The sequence below is a fragment of the Sinohyriopsis cumingii genome, chromosome 16, assembly GCF_028554795.1.
Source record: "Sinohyriopsis cumingii isolate HCF-2022 chromosome 16, ASM2855479v2, whole genome shotgun sequence".
Lineage (NCBI taxonomy): Eukaryota > Metazoa > Mollusca > Bivalvia > Unionida > Unionidae > Sinohyriopsis > Sinohyriopsis cumingii.
The window spans coordinates 54,496,737-54,510,226 of NC_142976.1; the positions used below are offsets into that span (position 1 = coordinate 54,496,737).

Here is a 13,490-nt window from a genome sequence, read left to right on the forward strand (position 1 = left end):
CTTCATTATTCAGGAATCCAGGGTTCCTCAATGTTAATTTTCAGTACTCAAGAATGGCAAAGTTATGTTGGGAAATGGTGGTGGGGTGGAATGATGGTAAACAATACCCCTCCTTTATTCTTTCTTGTATACAGTTTAATGTGGGAGGAGCTCACGGTTCGAAAATGCTGCCTTAATATGCCCCATTAAATGAATCAGTAATTCTGACCTCCTTTCTTTGTAGCAAAAACATAAACATGGTATATATACCTACTGTTAAAAGCAATTTCAGTAAAGCTCCTTCATGTTCGCTCTGTCCACAACTTATGGTCTTATTTATTTATTTGTTTATTTATTTATTTATTTATTTATTTATTTATTTATTTATTTATTTATTTATTTATTTAATTCAGCAGTTTTCGTAACAATGTAATCACGTCGCTTCACGTGGATTGCAACAGCGTTGATATATATATATATATATATATATATATATATATATATATATATATATATATATATATATATATATATATATATATAATGCTTTTCTGGTAGCTTATGGAATAGTTTGTTATCTGTCGTCCATTTTATTGCTACTCCTCCTAAGCTACTTGGAAGATTGCCATGAAAATTTACAAATAGAATCATCTCATAGCGTTGTTGGACCTAAATAAAAATGGTGGTGATCGGACATGCAATATGGTGATTAAAGTGGCCATCTTTAAGATATTGCTACTGCTCAAAAATGAGAAGTTGTTATCATGGAGTTTTCGCAAGAGCACGTCTTATACTGTCTAGTTGGTCCTAATTAAAAATGGTTTCATTTTTTACTCTAATATGGGGTTGTCACCAAAAGACTTCCTATTGTGTTTAGCTGGTATTAAATTAAAATGTTGCTGATCTGACATCCAATGTGGCTTGATAATCTTCCTATGGCTGAGTGGATTGTCATATCCGCATGATCTTTACTAATAATCTCATAAGGATCTCTAGTTGGCCCAAAATGAAAATGGATCCTATTTTGCATCCTATTTTCCATCCTATTTTACATGCATGCATTGTGACTATTCTGAAAACTTGTTATTGCTAAATATAATAGGGTTTAAACACTCAGCAGTAGAGGATACAATAAGAAATTAACCAATCTTGAATTCATGTAAATTCTTTTTCAGCCAGTAGTGTTTAAATCACTTTGTAGGACTCGTCCATTCATGGTATCACTTACAAAATTGTTGATGCTATTTTTATTTTAAATTCTGATAGAATCTATCGCCTTTCCTTGTTATTTTCATATATCATTTGCTAAATGTTGGGTTTATTCAAGCATGATCCGTGCTTCTTCTTAGCCATAAAACATTCCAAAGGAGGCATATGTTTATTGTTCACGTATAATTCTTTCAAAATATGTGACTAAGCACACACAACCCACTATTTTCAATACGTTTGGAACGGAGTGTGGTTTTTCAAATGCACTAAAAGTTGCGAATCATGACTTCTAATAAAATTATATTTGATCTCCCAAACGAAATCTAAAAGAAAAAAAAAGCGTAATATGTCAACGCAAACTAAATTAAATGGAGGAAAAACGAAGAAATCTTACATATAGAACTTGGACGAATAATGCCTATGTACGTATGGCCGGTAACATGAGACACACAAAAAGTGGCGGGCAACAAACTGTTGGTTTAGTGTGAATGTTACGTTAGGTCATTAAACATGATAATTACTATTGATCAAATAAGATGAAGATTTAATCTCCTTAGGTGATAGATCTAGCTGAGTTGAAGCCTTGAAAACTCGTGCAGTACAAGGCAGACTTTTTTTAAAAATACTCAAACATTCATTAATGTCGATAGTCACATTATGCTGATTGGAAAACATAGTTCTTGTTTATATCAAATGAGAAGAAACACTAGCCTTAGCTGTTAAATGTCGTCTGCAAACGTCTCAGCCGAATGCTGTAAATACGCCTGCCAGTTATCAGTCTGGCTACCAGCGCCCCCCCCCCCCCCCATGTTTGTTTGGATTTACGCTAGATGATTTACATTTTGACCTTAAATTGTAATGCTGTTTCGAGTCAGACCGTTTACTTTCCATACATTTCATTTAATACCACGCCATTTGGAATATGAGTTGATCATTCCATTCTGTTCTTCACAACATTTTAATTAATGCCAGATCATTTGGACTCTAAATACATCATTTCATTTTTTGGGTTAAATCATTTCATTTCAGACTACGTAATTTCATTTAATAATACGTCATTTGGATTCAGAATCCATCAATCCCTTTTGTTGTTAAAATCATTTTATTTCATGCCAGATCATTCGGAATTTAAATTCATGATTTCATTTGTTGAGTTAAATCATTTCATATTAGACTACATCATTTCATTTAATAACACGTCATTTGGAAGCAGATTTCATCATTCCGTTTTGTTCTTTAAATCATTTTATGTAATGCCAGATCGTTTCATTTAACGGCACATCATTTGGAATCTGAATTCATTATTTCATTTTTTGGGTTCAATCATATAATTTCAGGCTACATCATTTCATATCAAACAACATCACTTGGAATCTGAAATCTTTATCCCGTTTGTCGTGTTAAATCATTTCATTTTACACTACATCATTTCATTTAATACCACGTCATTTAGAATCTAAATTCGTCATTCGGTTTTGTTCATTAAATTATTTCATGTGACACCATATGATTTGGAATCTGGATTGATCATTTCATTTGCAAGGTTAAATCATTTGATTTCATGCTACATCATTTGATTAATGTAATGTTGGCGGCGACGGCTGCCCATAGTTTCTGGCGAACAATCTGGCGTGCTCGTGGGCTGGGGCTATGTATATCAGCTTCTTAGCACCAAGCCAAATATGGATATAGCCAGGTTCTTGTGTTCACCAGAATCTCAAAGTGAGGCTTCATAGTCTCTTACAGACTATTGTCTGGGTCTATGTACGTCATTAGACAGACGTTTATACAACGTCAGCGCGATTAGCAATAGCTTAGTAATTTTAGGCTTCCAGCAAGTACTAACATGTAGTTTTTGCTCACTTTAATATACAAGGGAAATGTATGTATAAGACGGTTTTGTATTTGTTCATAAGGGCGCCATTTTTGTTAGATAGTATATAATTGTAATACCGAAATAAATGAATTTAATCTCAATATATTTTAATAGAAAATTACTTTCAATATAATTTAATCAAAACATACTTTTAATACAATTTAGAGAAAATTTCAATCTTATTATTTGTACTAAAAAATTATGTCGTAATAAACGCATAAATGTGACATCCGCATATTGTTCAAAGCAGTTTAAATAAGCTCCTTCACCCTCATTGTATCTTCATTTAAATATCTTTACATTTTTAGCTGTCCCAAGTTGAAGGTCTCATTGTCTTAATTATTTATTTATTTTTTTTATTCATTTTTTTATTTCCAAGATTTGAAGTACCAGGTGTTGTCAAATAAAACAACATATACCGACTTTTTAATCTCTCCTTATGGTAAATCGTTTTTGGAACAAAGGTAGGAGGAGCAAGATGCTATACAATCCTATATAAAGACTGAGATACCAACTTTTGTTTTATTATGAGATACCACCCCTTTATTTCAGTATGAGATACAAACCCTTTGTTTCGTTATGAGAAATTGAAAACGTGAATGGAAGTATTATATTTAGGATAACACTTGCATTTAATTTGTTTCCCTGTTTTATAGACGGCTTTCGGCAACATGGCTTATGGACACATATTCTGTAGCAGATAAGACGAAACTCGTGACATTTTTCTATACGTAAATAAATACCGTAAAACGAGGTTTGTCTTCGTCGGAAATCAATACATTCCTTTCAAACATTAAAAACTTTGAGCAAGTATGGTTTAACTAACTGTATGATAATAATGTATACAATTAACTGGCTGGTTCAAAATTAGCTAAGATCAATCAGTGGCCTATTCATGAACTACATTTAATATGTAGAATAAACAATAATTTCTTTTGTACATCTATATTTTTGTCACTTGTCAAATCTCCTAGTGAACGCACTGTATAGAACCAGAATTCTGAATGTTGAAAATTCTGTGAAACCTTTCGCATGCGACATATCTTTAACAGGGCAGCAGCAGAGGGCGAACCGACCAGCTTAAATAAAATAAACGCTTGTTGAAGAGGTTTTAAAGCGACCCACCAGAAAAGGCAAACCACGCCCTTAACTACGTCACATTCCTAACAAAAGGTTACTATAAATATAACTGCGGTGGTCTATTGGGGGGCAGAAGCGGTTCTACGGTCGTTGACAGCGCACGTTATAACCAGTATGTCTTCGTTTGCTTGCACTCTGGTGTTGGTTTTTGGCGCTTTCTCTTTTAAAGAGGTTCCAGCCGAATATGTCATAAAACCTGAATATGTCCAGAAAGAAATGGAGACGACTCTGTTTCAGCTTCAAGAGGAAGTGAGGACCCTTAAAACAAATTTGGAAGAAACAACTATTCAAATTCTGAAGCTGCTGGATAATGAATCGAAAAGTGAGTACCCGATTGATATTTCCTATTTTTCTCGCATTCGGATCCGCTTTTGTATTATGACTGTTGTTTAGAACTGAAACGTTTTAGTTATATTCGTACGATGTTTGATAAGGGGCATAAATATATTAGACAGTTCAAAATTAAGTCGACGTAAAATATAGTTCTACCTGGAAAAGAAGCAGGCCGAACTCCAGCAACGTTGTTTTGCATGAAAACCAGCGTCATAAATAAGCCACATATTATAAATACACACTTTACATGCATAAAAATAAACATCCGGAGACTTGTGTCTTCATAGAAACTTCTGTTATATGAGAGTCTAACACAAACATACATATCGATTATATATCCTTATCGTGAAAGAGAGATCTTGAAGCTATGTATTATTTATGAAAGCATGAATAAAGAATGGGCACATTCACAAATCATCGTAATAGTCCCTACGTGTATAAAAACTATTAAAAAATACGAGATGTGTACATTGTACTGCCTTCACTGGCCGTTATAAAAAAGCGTTATCAACATTTCGCTACACTCATCAGATAGAAATCTTGTATGTCAATTTACCAGATGAAAATGTTCAATATCATGATAGAGAATCATAGGCAAGTCTTTCATTACTTTAGTTAGTTATCCGGGTAGACACAAAAAAAATTGTCAACAAGTTCTTCAGCTGTAAGTCAAGTCCCAGCATTAAGTCGTATTCAAACGGATTAGTAGTTCTATATTATGTGTGTGTTACTTCAGAGATGGAAGGGTAACCAGAGAATAAACATCATAATGTGTAACATTAGAAAGCGTTAACCAAGTAAACCTCTATTTCACTCTCCATTCTCTCCGCTAAGGAATCTAACAGGTTTTTGAAAACCATTTATCTTTGGCAATCTATGTAGACATGTTAATTGCAAATGTTTAATTTTTCCAAGGTAATGAAGCACATGAAACAAATAATCAATGCTTTTCACAAACCATAAGAAAAAGGTGGATAACAGGATACATGTTTGAAAAACTCAGTTCGTCTTGATGCTTAGAACAATAATGAAAACAATAATGGATATTGTGCCCATTTACTCTTGGTACGAGAAAATTCAAATTGCTGTCCATAGATCACACGATAAGAAATGCAAGAAAGAAATATTTAGGCAATCAAGAATTCCTTTTTATTGGAAAAGCGCGTCGGAAGAAATTATCCATATAATAAATTACTAGCAGAAGCTTCGCTGTTGTTCAGCTAAATGCGAGGACACATGTTACTTTGTCGAATAAAACCAGCGTGTGATATACGTAAGAATAAGATGCCGTCGGAATGAGTGCTACTTCTAAATGCCAGTCATTTTTTTCCTCGGCAGCAATAAGGATACATTATTCTCATTAAAGAGACAATATTCCTATTCCAACTGCTGTCAATTTTGAGCACAATCACATTCACCGTTCCTGTTTTTCACCTTCACGATAAAGGTAACTGACTGGGCCATTGTTACAGTATGTCTAAAAAGCCATTGTCTTCAGAGGGACGGAATTTTATCTTCAGCGTCATCTTAAGAAGTATTCGAATGATTTTCTGAGTTACATTTGGAGACATCTATAATTCAATCTGTAAAGAACATGGTTTAAAAGAACATAACCGAAATATTTACTATATATCTATATATGTACAAAAGTATTTCACTTTCAAATGTTGGTTATATCCTGATTGAACAATAGAAAAGTGCTAATCATTCAAGATAAGCTTTCCAGCTGATTTTCAGCAATAGTCTTTATTTCAATGGCTTCAAAACAACATCAGGAATTATATCATTTGTATACTTGTATAATATCTATAAAATCTGCATGTCAAAGGAATTAAGAAAAATTAAAGATGGAACTTTTGTATAGCTGTTTCAATTACTGATGATTTTTGCATTTAAAACGTGCGAAAATTTTGAAATTGCTGTATCGTAAATTATTTGTTGCTTTGTTTCCTTCTAAACAGGGATCCAGTCCAAAGTGCTCGGTTTTTCCGTTTCCACTACGGTTCCATACAACCACCTAACTGCGAATCAACTGATCGTCTTTAATCACGTTATTTACGACCCGTACCAAGCTTATGATACAAGTACCGGTATCTACACCGTTCCTGTATCCGGGACCTACCTGATCACTGGAAGCATTATGAGTCCCCCAGGCAAGCGTGTGCAGACAGAGATAATAGCTGGAGGTCAGTCGGTTACACGGATGTATGCATATTCCACAAATACGTTTGACCAGGGAGCGAACTCCGTAGTGGTAGACCTTAGGGCCGGTAACACCATTTCCATGAGGGTGGATCAACATGGCAGTGACGCTATGTTTGGTGATCGATGGCCCTCCATGTCAGCCATTTGTTTAAAACCTGCTTGGTCAACATCTTTGTAGACATTTTCTTGATTTATTTAACAAATAATTACTAACGATTAAAGAAAAGGACAATGCCATGGTTATCTTCTCTGACAAACTAGCTAAATGATTCTATATCATACTTTAATGGGATTTAACACGTGACCCTACTATATACCCAAAGGATTGTGTTATCTTTGCCGCCTAAGAGCATTAGGAGCAGAAACAATCTTTTTCACAAAATCGTCTGGGTTTTAAATTTAAATATGAATGCACGTATTTCTGTACAAACAATAAACGCATATTTTGATAGTCAAAGTATCAATTAGTACTTACGTCACAACTTCAGCTGTAAATGGGGTTAAAGTAAATGTAATTACCTTGTTTTTAGGCGTATCAGAAAAACAAATTGACTATATTGTATAAGGAGTAAGAAAAGTATCATAGTAACTTTATTCTGACTTTTTTAATGACAATCTGGAAAGAAAGAAATAAACATTTGTGAGAAGACAGTGAAATTTGATCTTTGTACAAGTGTTTTCTGTCATCATATTTCATCCGTACGGAAGGCGAATAATTCATGTTTTACCACGCCTTACACATGTCTAGATTTGTCACGGTACTATTTGAACTCCCATTGTAAACCTATGGAAACAGCCTGTCCATGCCCTGAAACTACGCTTGCTTTGTCCCGATTCAATTTTTATAAACACTCTATCCATGTCCTGAAACTACGCTTGATTTGTCCCAATTCAATTTTTTATAAACACTCTATCCATGTCCTGAAACTACGCTTGATTTGTCCCGATTCAATCTTTCATAAACACTCTATCCATGCCCTGAAACTACGCTTGCTTTATCCCGATTCAATTTTTTATAAACACTCTATCCATGCCCTGAAACTGCGCTTGCTTTATCCCGATTCAATTTTTTATAAACACTCTATCCATGCCCTGAAACTACGCTTGCTTTGTCCCAATTCAATTTTTTATAAACACTCTATCCATGTCCTGAAACTACGCTTGCTTTGTCCCGATTCAATCTTTCATAAACACTCTATCCATGCCCTGAAACTACGCTTGCTTTATCCCGATTCAATTTTTTATAAACACTCTATCCATGCCCTGAAACTACGCTTGCTTTGTCCCAATTCAATTTTTATAAACGACCTGCCCATGCCCTGAAACTACGCTTGCTTTCTCCCGATTCAATTTTTATAAACACTCTATCCATGCCCTGAAACTACGCTTGCTTTGTCCACATTCAATTTTTATAAACACTCTATCCATGCCCTGAAACTACGCTTGCTTTGTCCCAATTCAATTTGTATAAACACTCTATCCATGTCCTGAAACTACGCTTGCTTTATCCCGATTCAATTTTTTATAAACACTCTATCCATGCCCTGAAACTGCGCTTGCTTTATCCCGATTCAATTTTTTATAAACACTCTATCCATGCCCTGAAACTACGCTTGCTTTGTCCCAATTCAATTTTTTATAAACACTCTATCCATGTCCTGAAACTACGCTTGCTTTGTCCCGATTCAATCTTTCATAAACACTCTATCCATGCCCTGAAACTACGCTTGCTTTATCCCGATTCAATTTTTTATAAACACTCTATCCATGCCCTGAAACTACGCTTGCTTTGTCCCAATTCAATTTTTATAAACGACCTGCCCATGCCCTGAAACTACGCTTGCTTTCTCCCGATTCAATTTTTATAAACAATCTATCCATGTCCTGAAACTACGCTTGATTTGTCCCAATTCAATTTTTATAAACACTCTATCCATGCCCTGAAACTACGCTTGCTTTGTCCCAATTCAATTTTTATAAACGATCTGCCCATGCCCTGAAACTACGCTTGCTTTGTCCTGATTCAATTTTTATAAACACTCTATCCATGCCCTGAAACTACGCTTTCTTTGTCCTCATTCATATTGTAACAGAATTGAAACCGAGTGGGTTTTAGATTAAATGAATAACACAAACACAATGTGTGTGAATGACAAGACTTATGTATTGTATGAAAAGATGGCATAAAACAAAAAATGACACAATATCCTACTCTCACACGCACCCTATACACACATTCACAAAAAAAAGAAATATCTGTATATACGTATATAATGATAATGTCAGGGAGTGAGACGATGACACAACGCTGAAATTCCAATGATAATGATGACGTCGGTTCATATAACCGATATATTATATATAAATATGACAAAACAAAATGTCAATTCCGACCCACGTCGGGTGCACTCTGGTTAAACTTCCCAACACAAAATATCAGTTCCACTTTCCACCCTCCACCAGTTTCGTCTGGTTCAGTTACTATCCCTCCAGTCTCAGTTTGGCGCAACAACGCCTCCCGCCTATTTCCGTCTGGCGCAACAACATCTCCCACAAATTTCCGTCTGGCGCAACAACGCCTTCCACCAGTTTCAGTCTGACTCAAACTACACCTCCCCCTCCACCAGTTTCAGCTACAAATAGATGAAACTGGTATCGTATAATACGAAATACGCGATCACACAAAATACTCAAATACATGTATATGAAATGGTACATGTATATGAAATGGATACATATCCACTCCACAAATGCCTATAGTCCATTACGTTATATCAATGTCCCTAATAGTTTATACAAACGGAAAAAAATACATTAAACCCGCACTCTACGTGTGACTTTCTGCTCACAGTCCTACACGTGAAAAGGAATAAATTCTAACAGTGAATTGTCTGTTAAACGTGGTTATATTATCTATTGAAGCTTTATCATATTTATGATAATAGTAAAATAAGTGTGTCACGAAGACACTGAAAAGCATAAATATACATGTGAATCAAAATTATTTAACAGATGTCACTGACGTTTGGTAGGGTTGGGGTGGGGTGCTCCCAATATATTCTTTAAATTACTATGGAAGTCCCTCCCAGGCTCGATTTTGTAGGAAGTGAATTTAGTGATAGAGAGAGGTAAAGCTCCGAGCCCCCAGCCAGTAATGCCGACAATTAAATTATTGAGAACACAAAGGTGAAATTCAAAGGAACAATTTAATACAATTCAATATTCAAATGATAAATTCCCAATCACTCTTCTTCCTCTCGACCAAGTGATAGCCTATTGCATCCTGTGATTTTTAGTATGAGATCGGTTTTCCAACTGTTCTTGTTTTCTACTCATCTGTATCTCTCCTATCCCGCCAATTCCTTCCGACTTCCCTACTAACTCCTTCTCCTTGACTACCCCTTCTCCAATTTCTCCTCCTCGACTCCTTTTCCCCCTCCTCCTTGACTCTGCTCTCCGACTAGCCTTCGATTCACAATCGATTTCTCCACTAGACTATTCCTTAGCCATCTCGTCTCACACTTAACCAACAATCAATCATCAGATAAAGGCTATTACAATTTTCGGTCACGCATTCGTGCACATCGAAATAACCATACGCTCTTGTATGGTAAACAACTTCGTAACAAAAGTACGGTATCAACTACTTATCATACAGACATCAATAAACTGCATCACATCCGTATATATATTCTTAAATCTAAATATGCTGAACAATAGCACAGCAATCAGACGCATCTCTGTTCATTACACTCCCACAAGTGTACACAACTATTCAACATCCATATTAACTAATTTTACACACTGCAACTATTTTCCAAAGTTACAATTCAATTCAACAGTTGCTAAATCTAGAATATCACATGAATAAATGCACTAGTTTACTACGAAGTAACCAAATAGTGAATTACAATATTAACTCTAACTACGAGCTAGCAATCTACATAATTCTTTACATAATCATAACTCATTTCTCAAATACGCGTATAAATTAAACACTGCAAAGGTAATTATACGTATAACGATTCAAGTAATGAAGTATACAAACTGCACATAATTACAATTACAATGCCGTAATATTCTGCAACAATCGAACAAATAACTCACTGAGCAATACGAAGCTTTTTGTCTTTCCTTAGAATTTCCTAAGTTTTCTTCTTTTTTTTGGGGGGGGGGGGCACCAGACAGATGCCCCCACCACCACCATGAAACCAAAAAATAAAAGGTGTTTTATGTGTATATATTTACCTCCTGATATGTTGTTTGCATTTTTGAAAAAGGATTCCGATCAAAAATTTATTTAAAATAAATTTTCTCGGGGTATTTATTTCAAGCCCTAGTGTTTTCTATAGGGTAGTTCTTCCGAGTCGGTTTCTATCACCGTATTCGAAATCTCATCCCTGGTGTTCAAGTTGACCTTGGCTAGAGGTCTCCTATATCCCATGTGTGCTATATGTGTGTGATGCTATAGTGTTTGTATGCTATATAGTTTCTTTGTAGGGATAGCCATCTATTTCATATTTTGCCCAGTTTTCTTATGGTCTATGTTTTATTTTTCGCATTATTTTGAATTTTTTTTAATTTTGTCGAAGAACAGTGTGATAACTTTTTTAAAAAAAAATAAAACCTAATGTTTTATGTGCGTGTTGATCTGTGTCGTTCTTCGCTTAAGTGCGTTATATATGTTAAGTCGGCTGGGTTCGAGTTGGGGTCCATACCCTCTTTATTTCCTGTATTTCTCCCCTCTCGAGTTTGGTGGCTTATTTATTTTTAGTACTACTGCCAAAGGAGTCCAAATTTGTTTATTTTCCACAAGATGGAAATTTATCCAGTGAGAAGAAAAATAGAGGGATAGTTAAAATAATTAGCGATAGATTTGTCATTAAATTGGTATCTCTTTAAAGGAAATGTTTCCTGAATTTGGCGAAAAAAGAAGCAAAAAATAGAGAGAGAAAAAAAAGAAAAAAAACAAGAACAGGGGGAGCAGGGGCCATGTCCCTTTTGGGTAACTACCCCCTTGGGGGTAGTCTCATAGCCCCTACCCCTCCCCTTTTCCTATCTATCTCTATCCCAGTTTGTTTGCTAGATATAAATTATTTTGTTTTCTATAAGGTTGAAAAAGGAGAAGTTTAAATTATTTATTGATTGAGATATATTTAAGTGCTAGTTTATCATTCAGGGGAGGTTACCCGATTTATTTCCCTATCACTATTATCTGTCCACAGGCTTTCATGGTCTCTATAATATATTCAGTTATTGCATAAAGTGTTTTTGTGTCGAAATTGCCATCTAAATAGGGTATATTTTGGTGTTTATATTTCTCTCTTTTGCATATTTCACTTATTAATTTTATTCCATGGATTTTCCTAGCTTCACACTGCACCATGGTGTGTTTTTTGTACTAAATATTGCATTTTTACACAGTGGACATTTCGGCAACTCTCTGACCATGTGCCGTCGCACTGCAACTTCTCCCGTCAACCATGCATCATGCATGTATTTGAAGCAGAGGCTTTGTATTTTAAGTGATCCTAGTTTGATCCAGTGTCCCAACGCTCTTTCCCAATTTACATATAAGTTTTCCTGTTCTACTTTGCTTTTGCTTTTACCAGTAATTGTATCCCTTAACCATTTGTACGTTAGTTTTTCATCTAGTTCCCACAAATCCTTATTATCCATGTATTTTTGTAATAGTTCTTTAATATTCCTAAGTTTTCTCGTTACTTCCAATTTTTTAACTAATTTATTGTTCTGGTAGATGTCTTTCCTATTTCTCATAAAAAAAACCAAACCAATAAATATATATCGCCTCCCATGGTGATTTCGGTTCTGCCTTTATTCTTTTAAATCTATTTAGGATATTTGCGTATTTAATTATTATAGGGTTTGGTATTGCTAACCCACCCACCCCTTTCCCTAGGTTTGTAAAGTGTTTCTTTTTTTATATAGTGTGTTTTAAAGTCCCATATATATTTAACTATTGGATTATTGATCTTATTTAGTTTTTATTTTCAATATCAATGGATTTTAGAATAAAGTTTATATTTGCATACATATATGTTTTGGCCACTTGGGCCCGTTCCAAGAGGCAGAGCGGCGTGAGCGCCCAGATATTCACATTTTCGTTTAATTTTTTCCTCATTTCCTTGCAGTTTTCTTCTTCTTCCCCTTTCCCAAAGTAGATCCATAGCGCTTTAACTTTTTCCTTAATAAGATGTGCGGGTAAACCATAGTGCTTGCCTCGCCAGTTTCCTATTTTAAGAATTTCTGTTTTCCCTTGATTGATTTTCGACCTTGAGGCCTTACCAAATTCTTCAAATTCCTTTTCTAAGTATTTGAAGGAATCTGGGTCTTTTATAAAGTTCGTGCAATCATCAGCGTGTTGAAGCATTTTTTTTCCTCTTTTATGTTTGGAACTTTAATACCTTCTATCTTTTTATTCAGTCTTATTTTCCTGCTTAGAATTTCTATTGCTATTACATATAATAGCATCGATAGTGGGCATCCCTGCCTCACCGATCTTTTAATGTCGAATTGTCCTGTGTTCGCTCCATTGACCTGTACTATTGAAGTTATTTTACTGTACAGGATTTTGGTCCAATTTTGAAAATTGTTTCCAAAACCGATTTTTTTAGTACTTTTTGCATGTAGTTGTGTTCCAATCTATCGAATGCTTTGTCCTGGTCAAAAAGTACCATAACACCTTTTAACCCACTATCATTTATGTAGTCTATAATCGTTCTAATAC

General features: G+C 35.0%; 1 protein-coding gene across 1 annotated transcript; it reads left to right on the forward strand.

Moving 5' to 3' along the window:
• The first annotated feature begins 4,253 nt into the window (after nt 1-4,253).
• On the forward strand, nt 4,254-6,977 carry LOC149780438 (uncharacterized). Its single transcript, XM_089937378.1, has 2 exons — nt 4,254-4,526; nt 6,499-6,977. Exons 1-2 carry the CDS (start codon nt 4,319-4,321, stop codon nt 6,918-6,920), a joined length of 630 nt encoding a protein of 209 aa, XP_089793504.1. The 5' UTR covers nt 4,254-4,318; the 3' UTR covers nt 6,921-6,977.
• The last annotated feature ends 6,513 nt before the right edge of the window (nt 6,978-13,490 follow it).

What these genes read in the sequence shown, in the direction of transcription:
- LOC149780438 (XM_089937378.1), top strand. Translation starts at nt 4,319, where the DNA reads ATGTCTTCGTTTGCTTGCACTCTGGTGTTGGTTTTTGGCGCTTTCTCT. An exon ending in GCTGGATAATGAATCGAAAA is followed by an intron (nt 4,527 to 6,498) that starts GTGAGTACCCGA and finishes CCTTCTAAACAG; the next exon opens with GGATCCAGTCCAAAGTGCTC.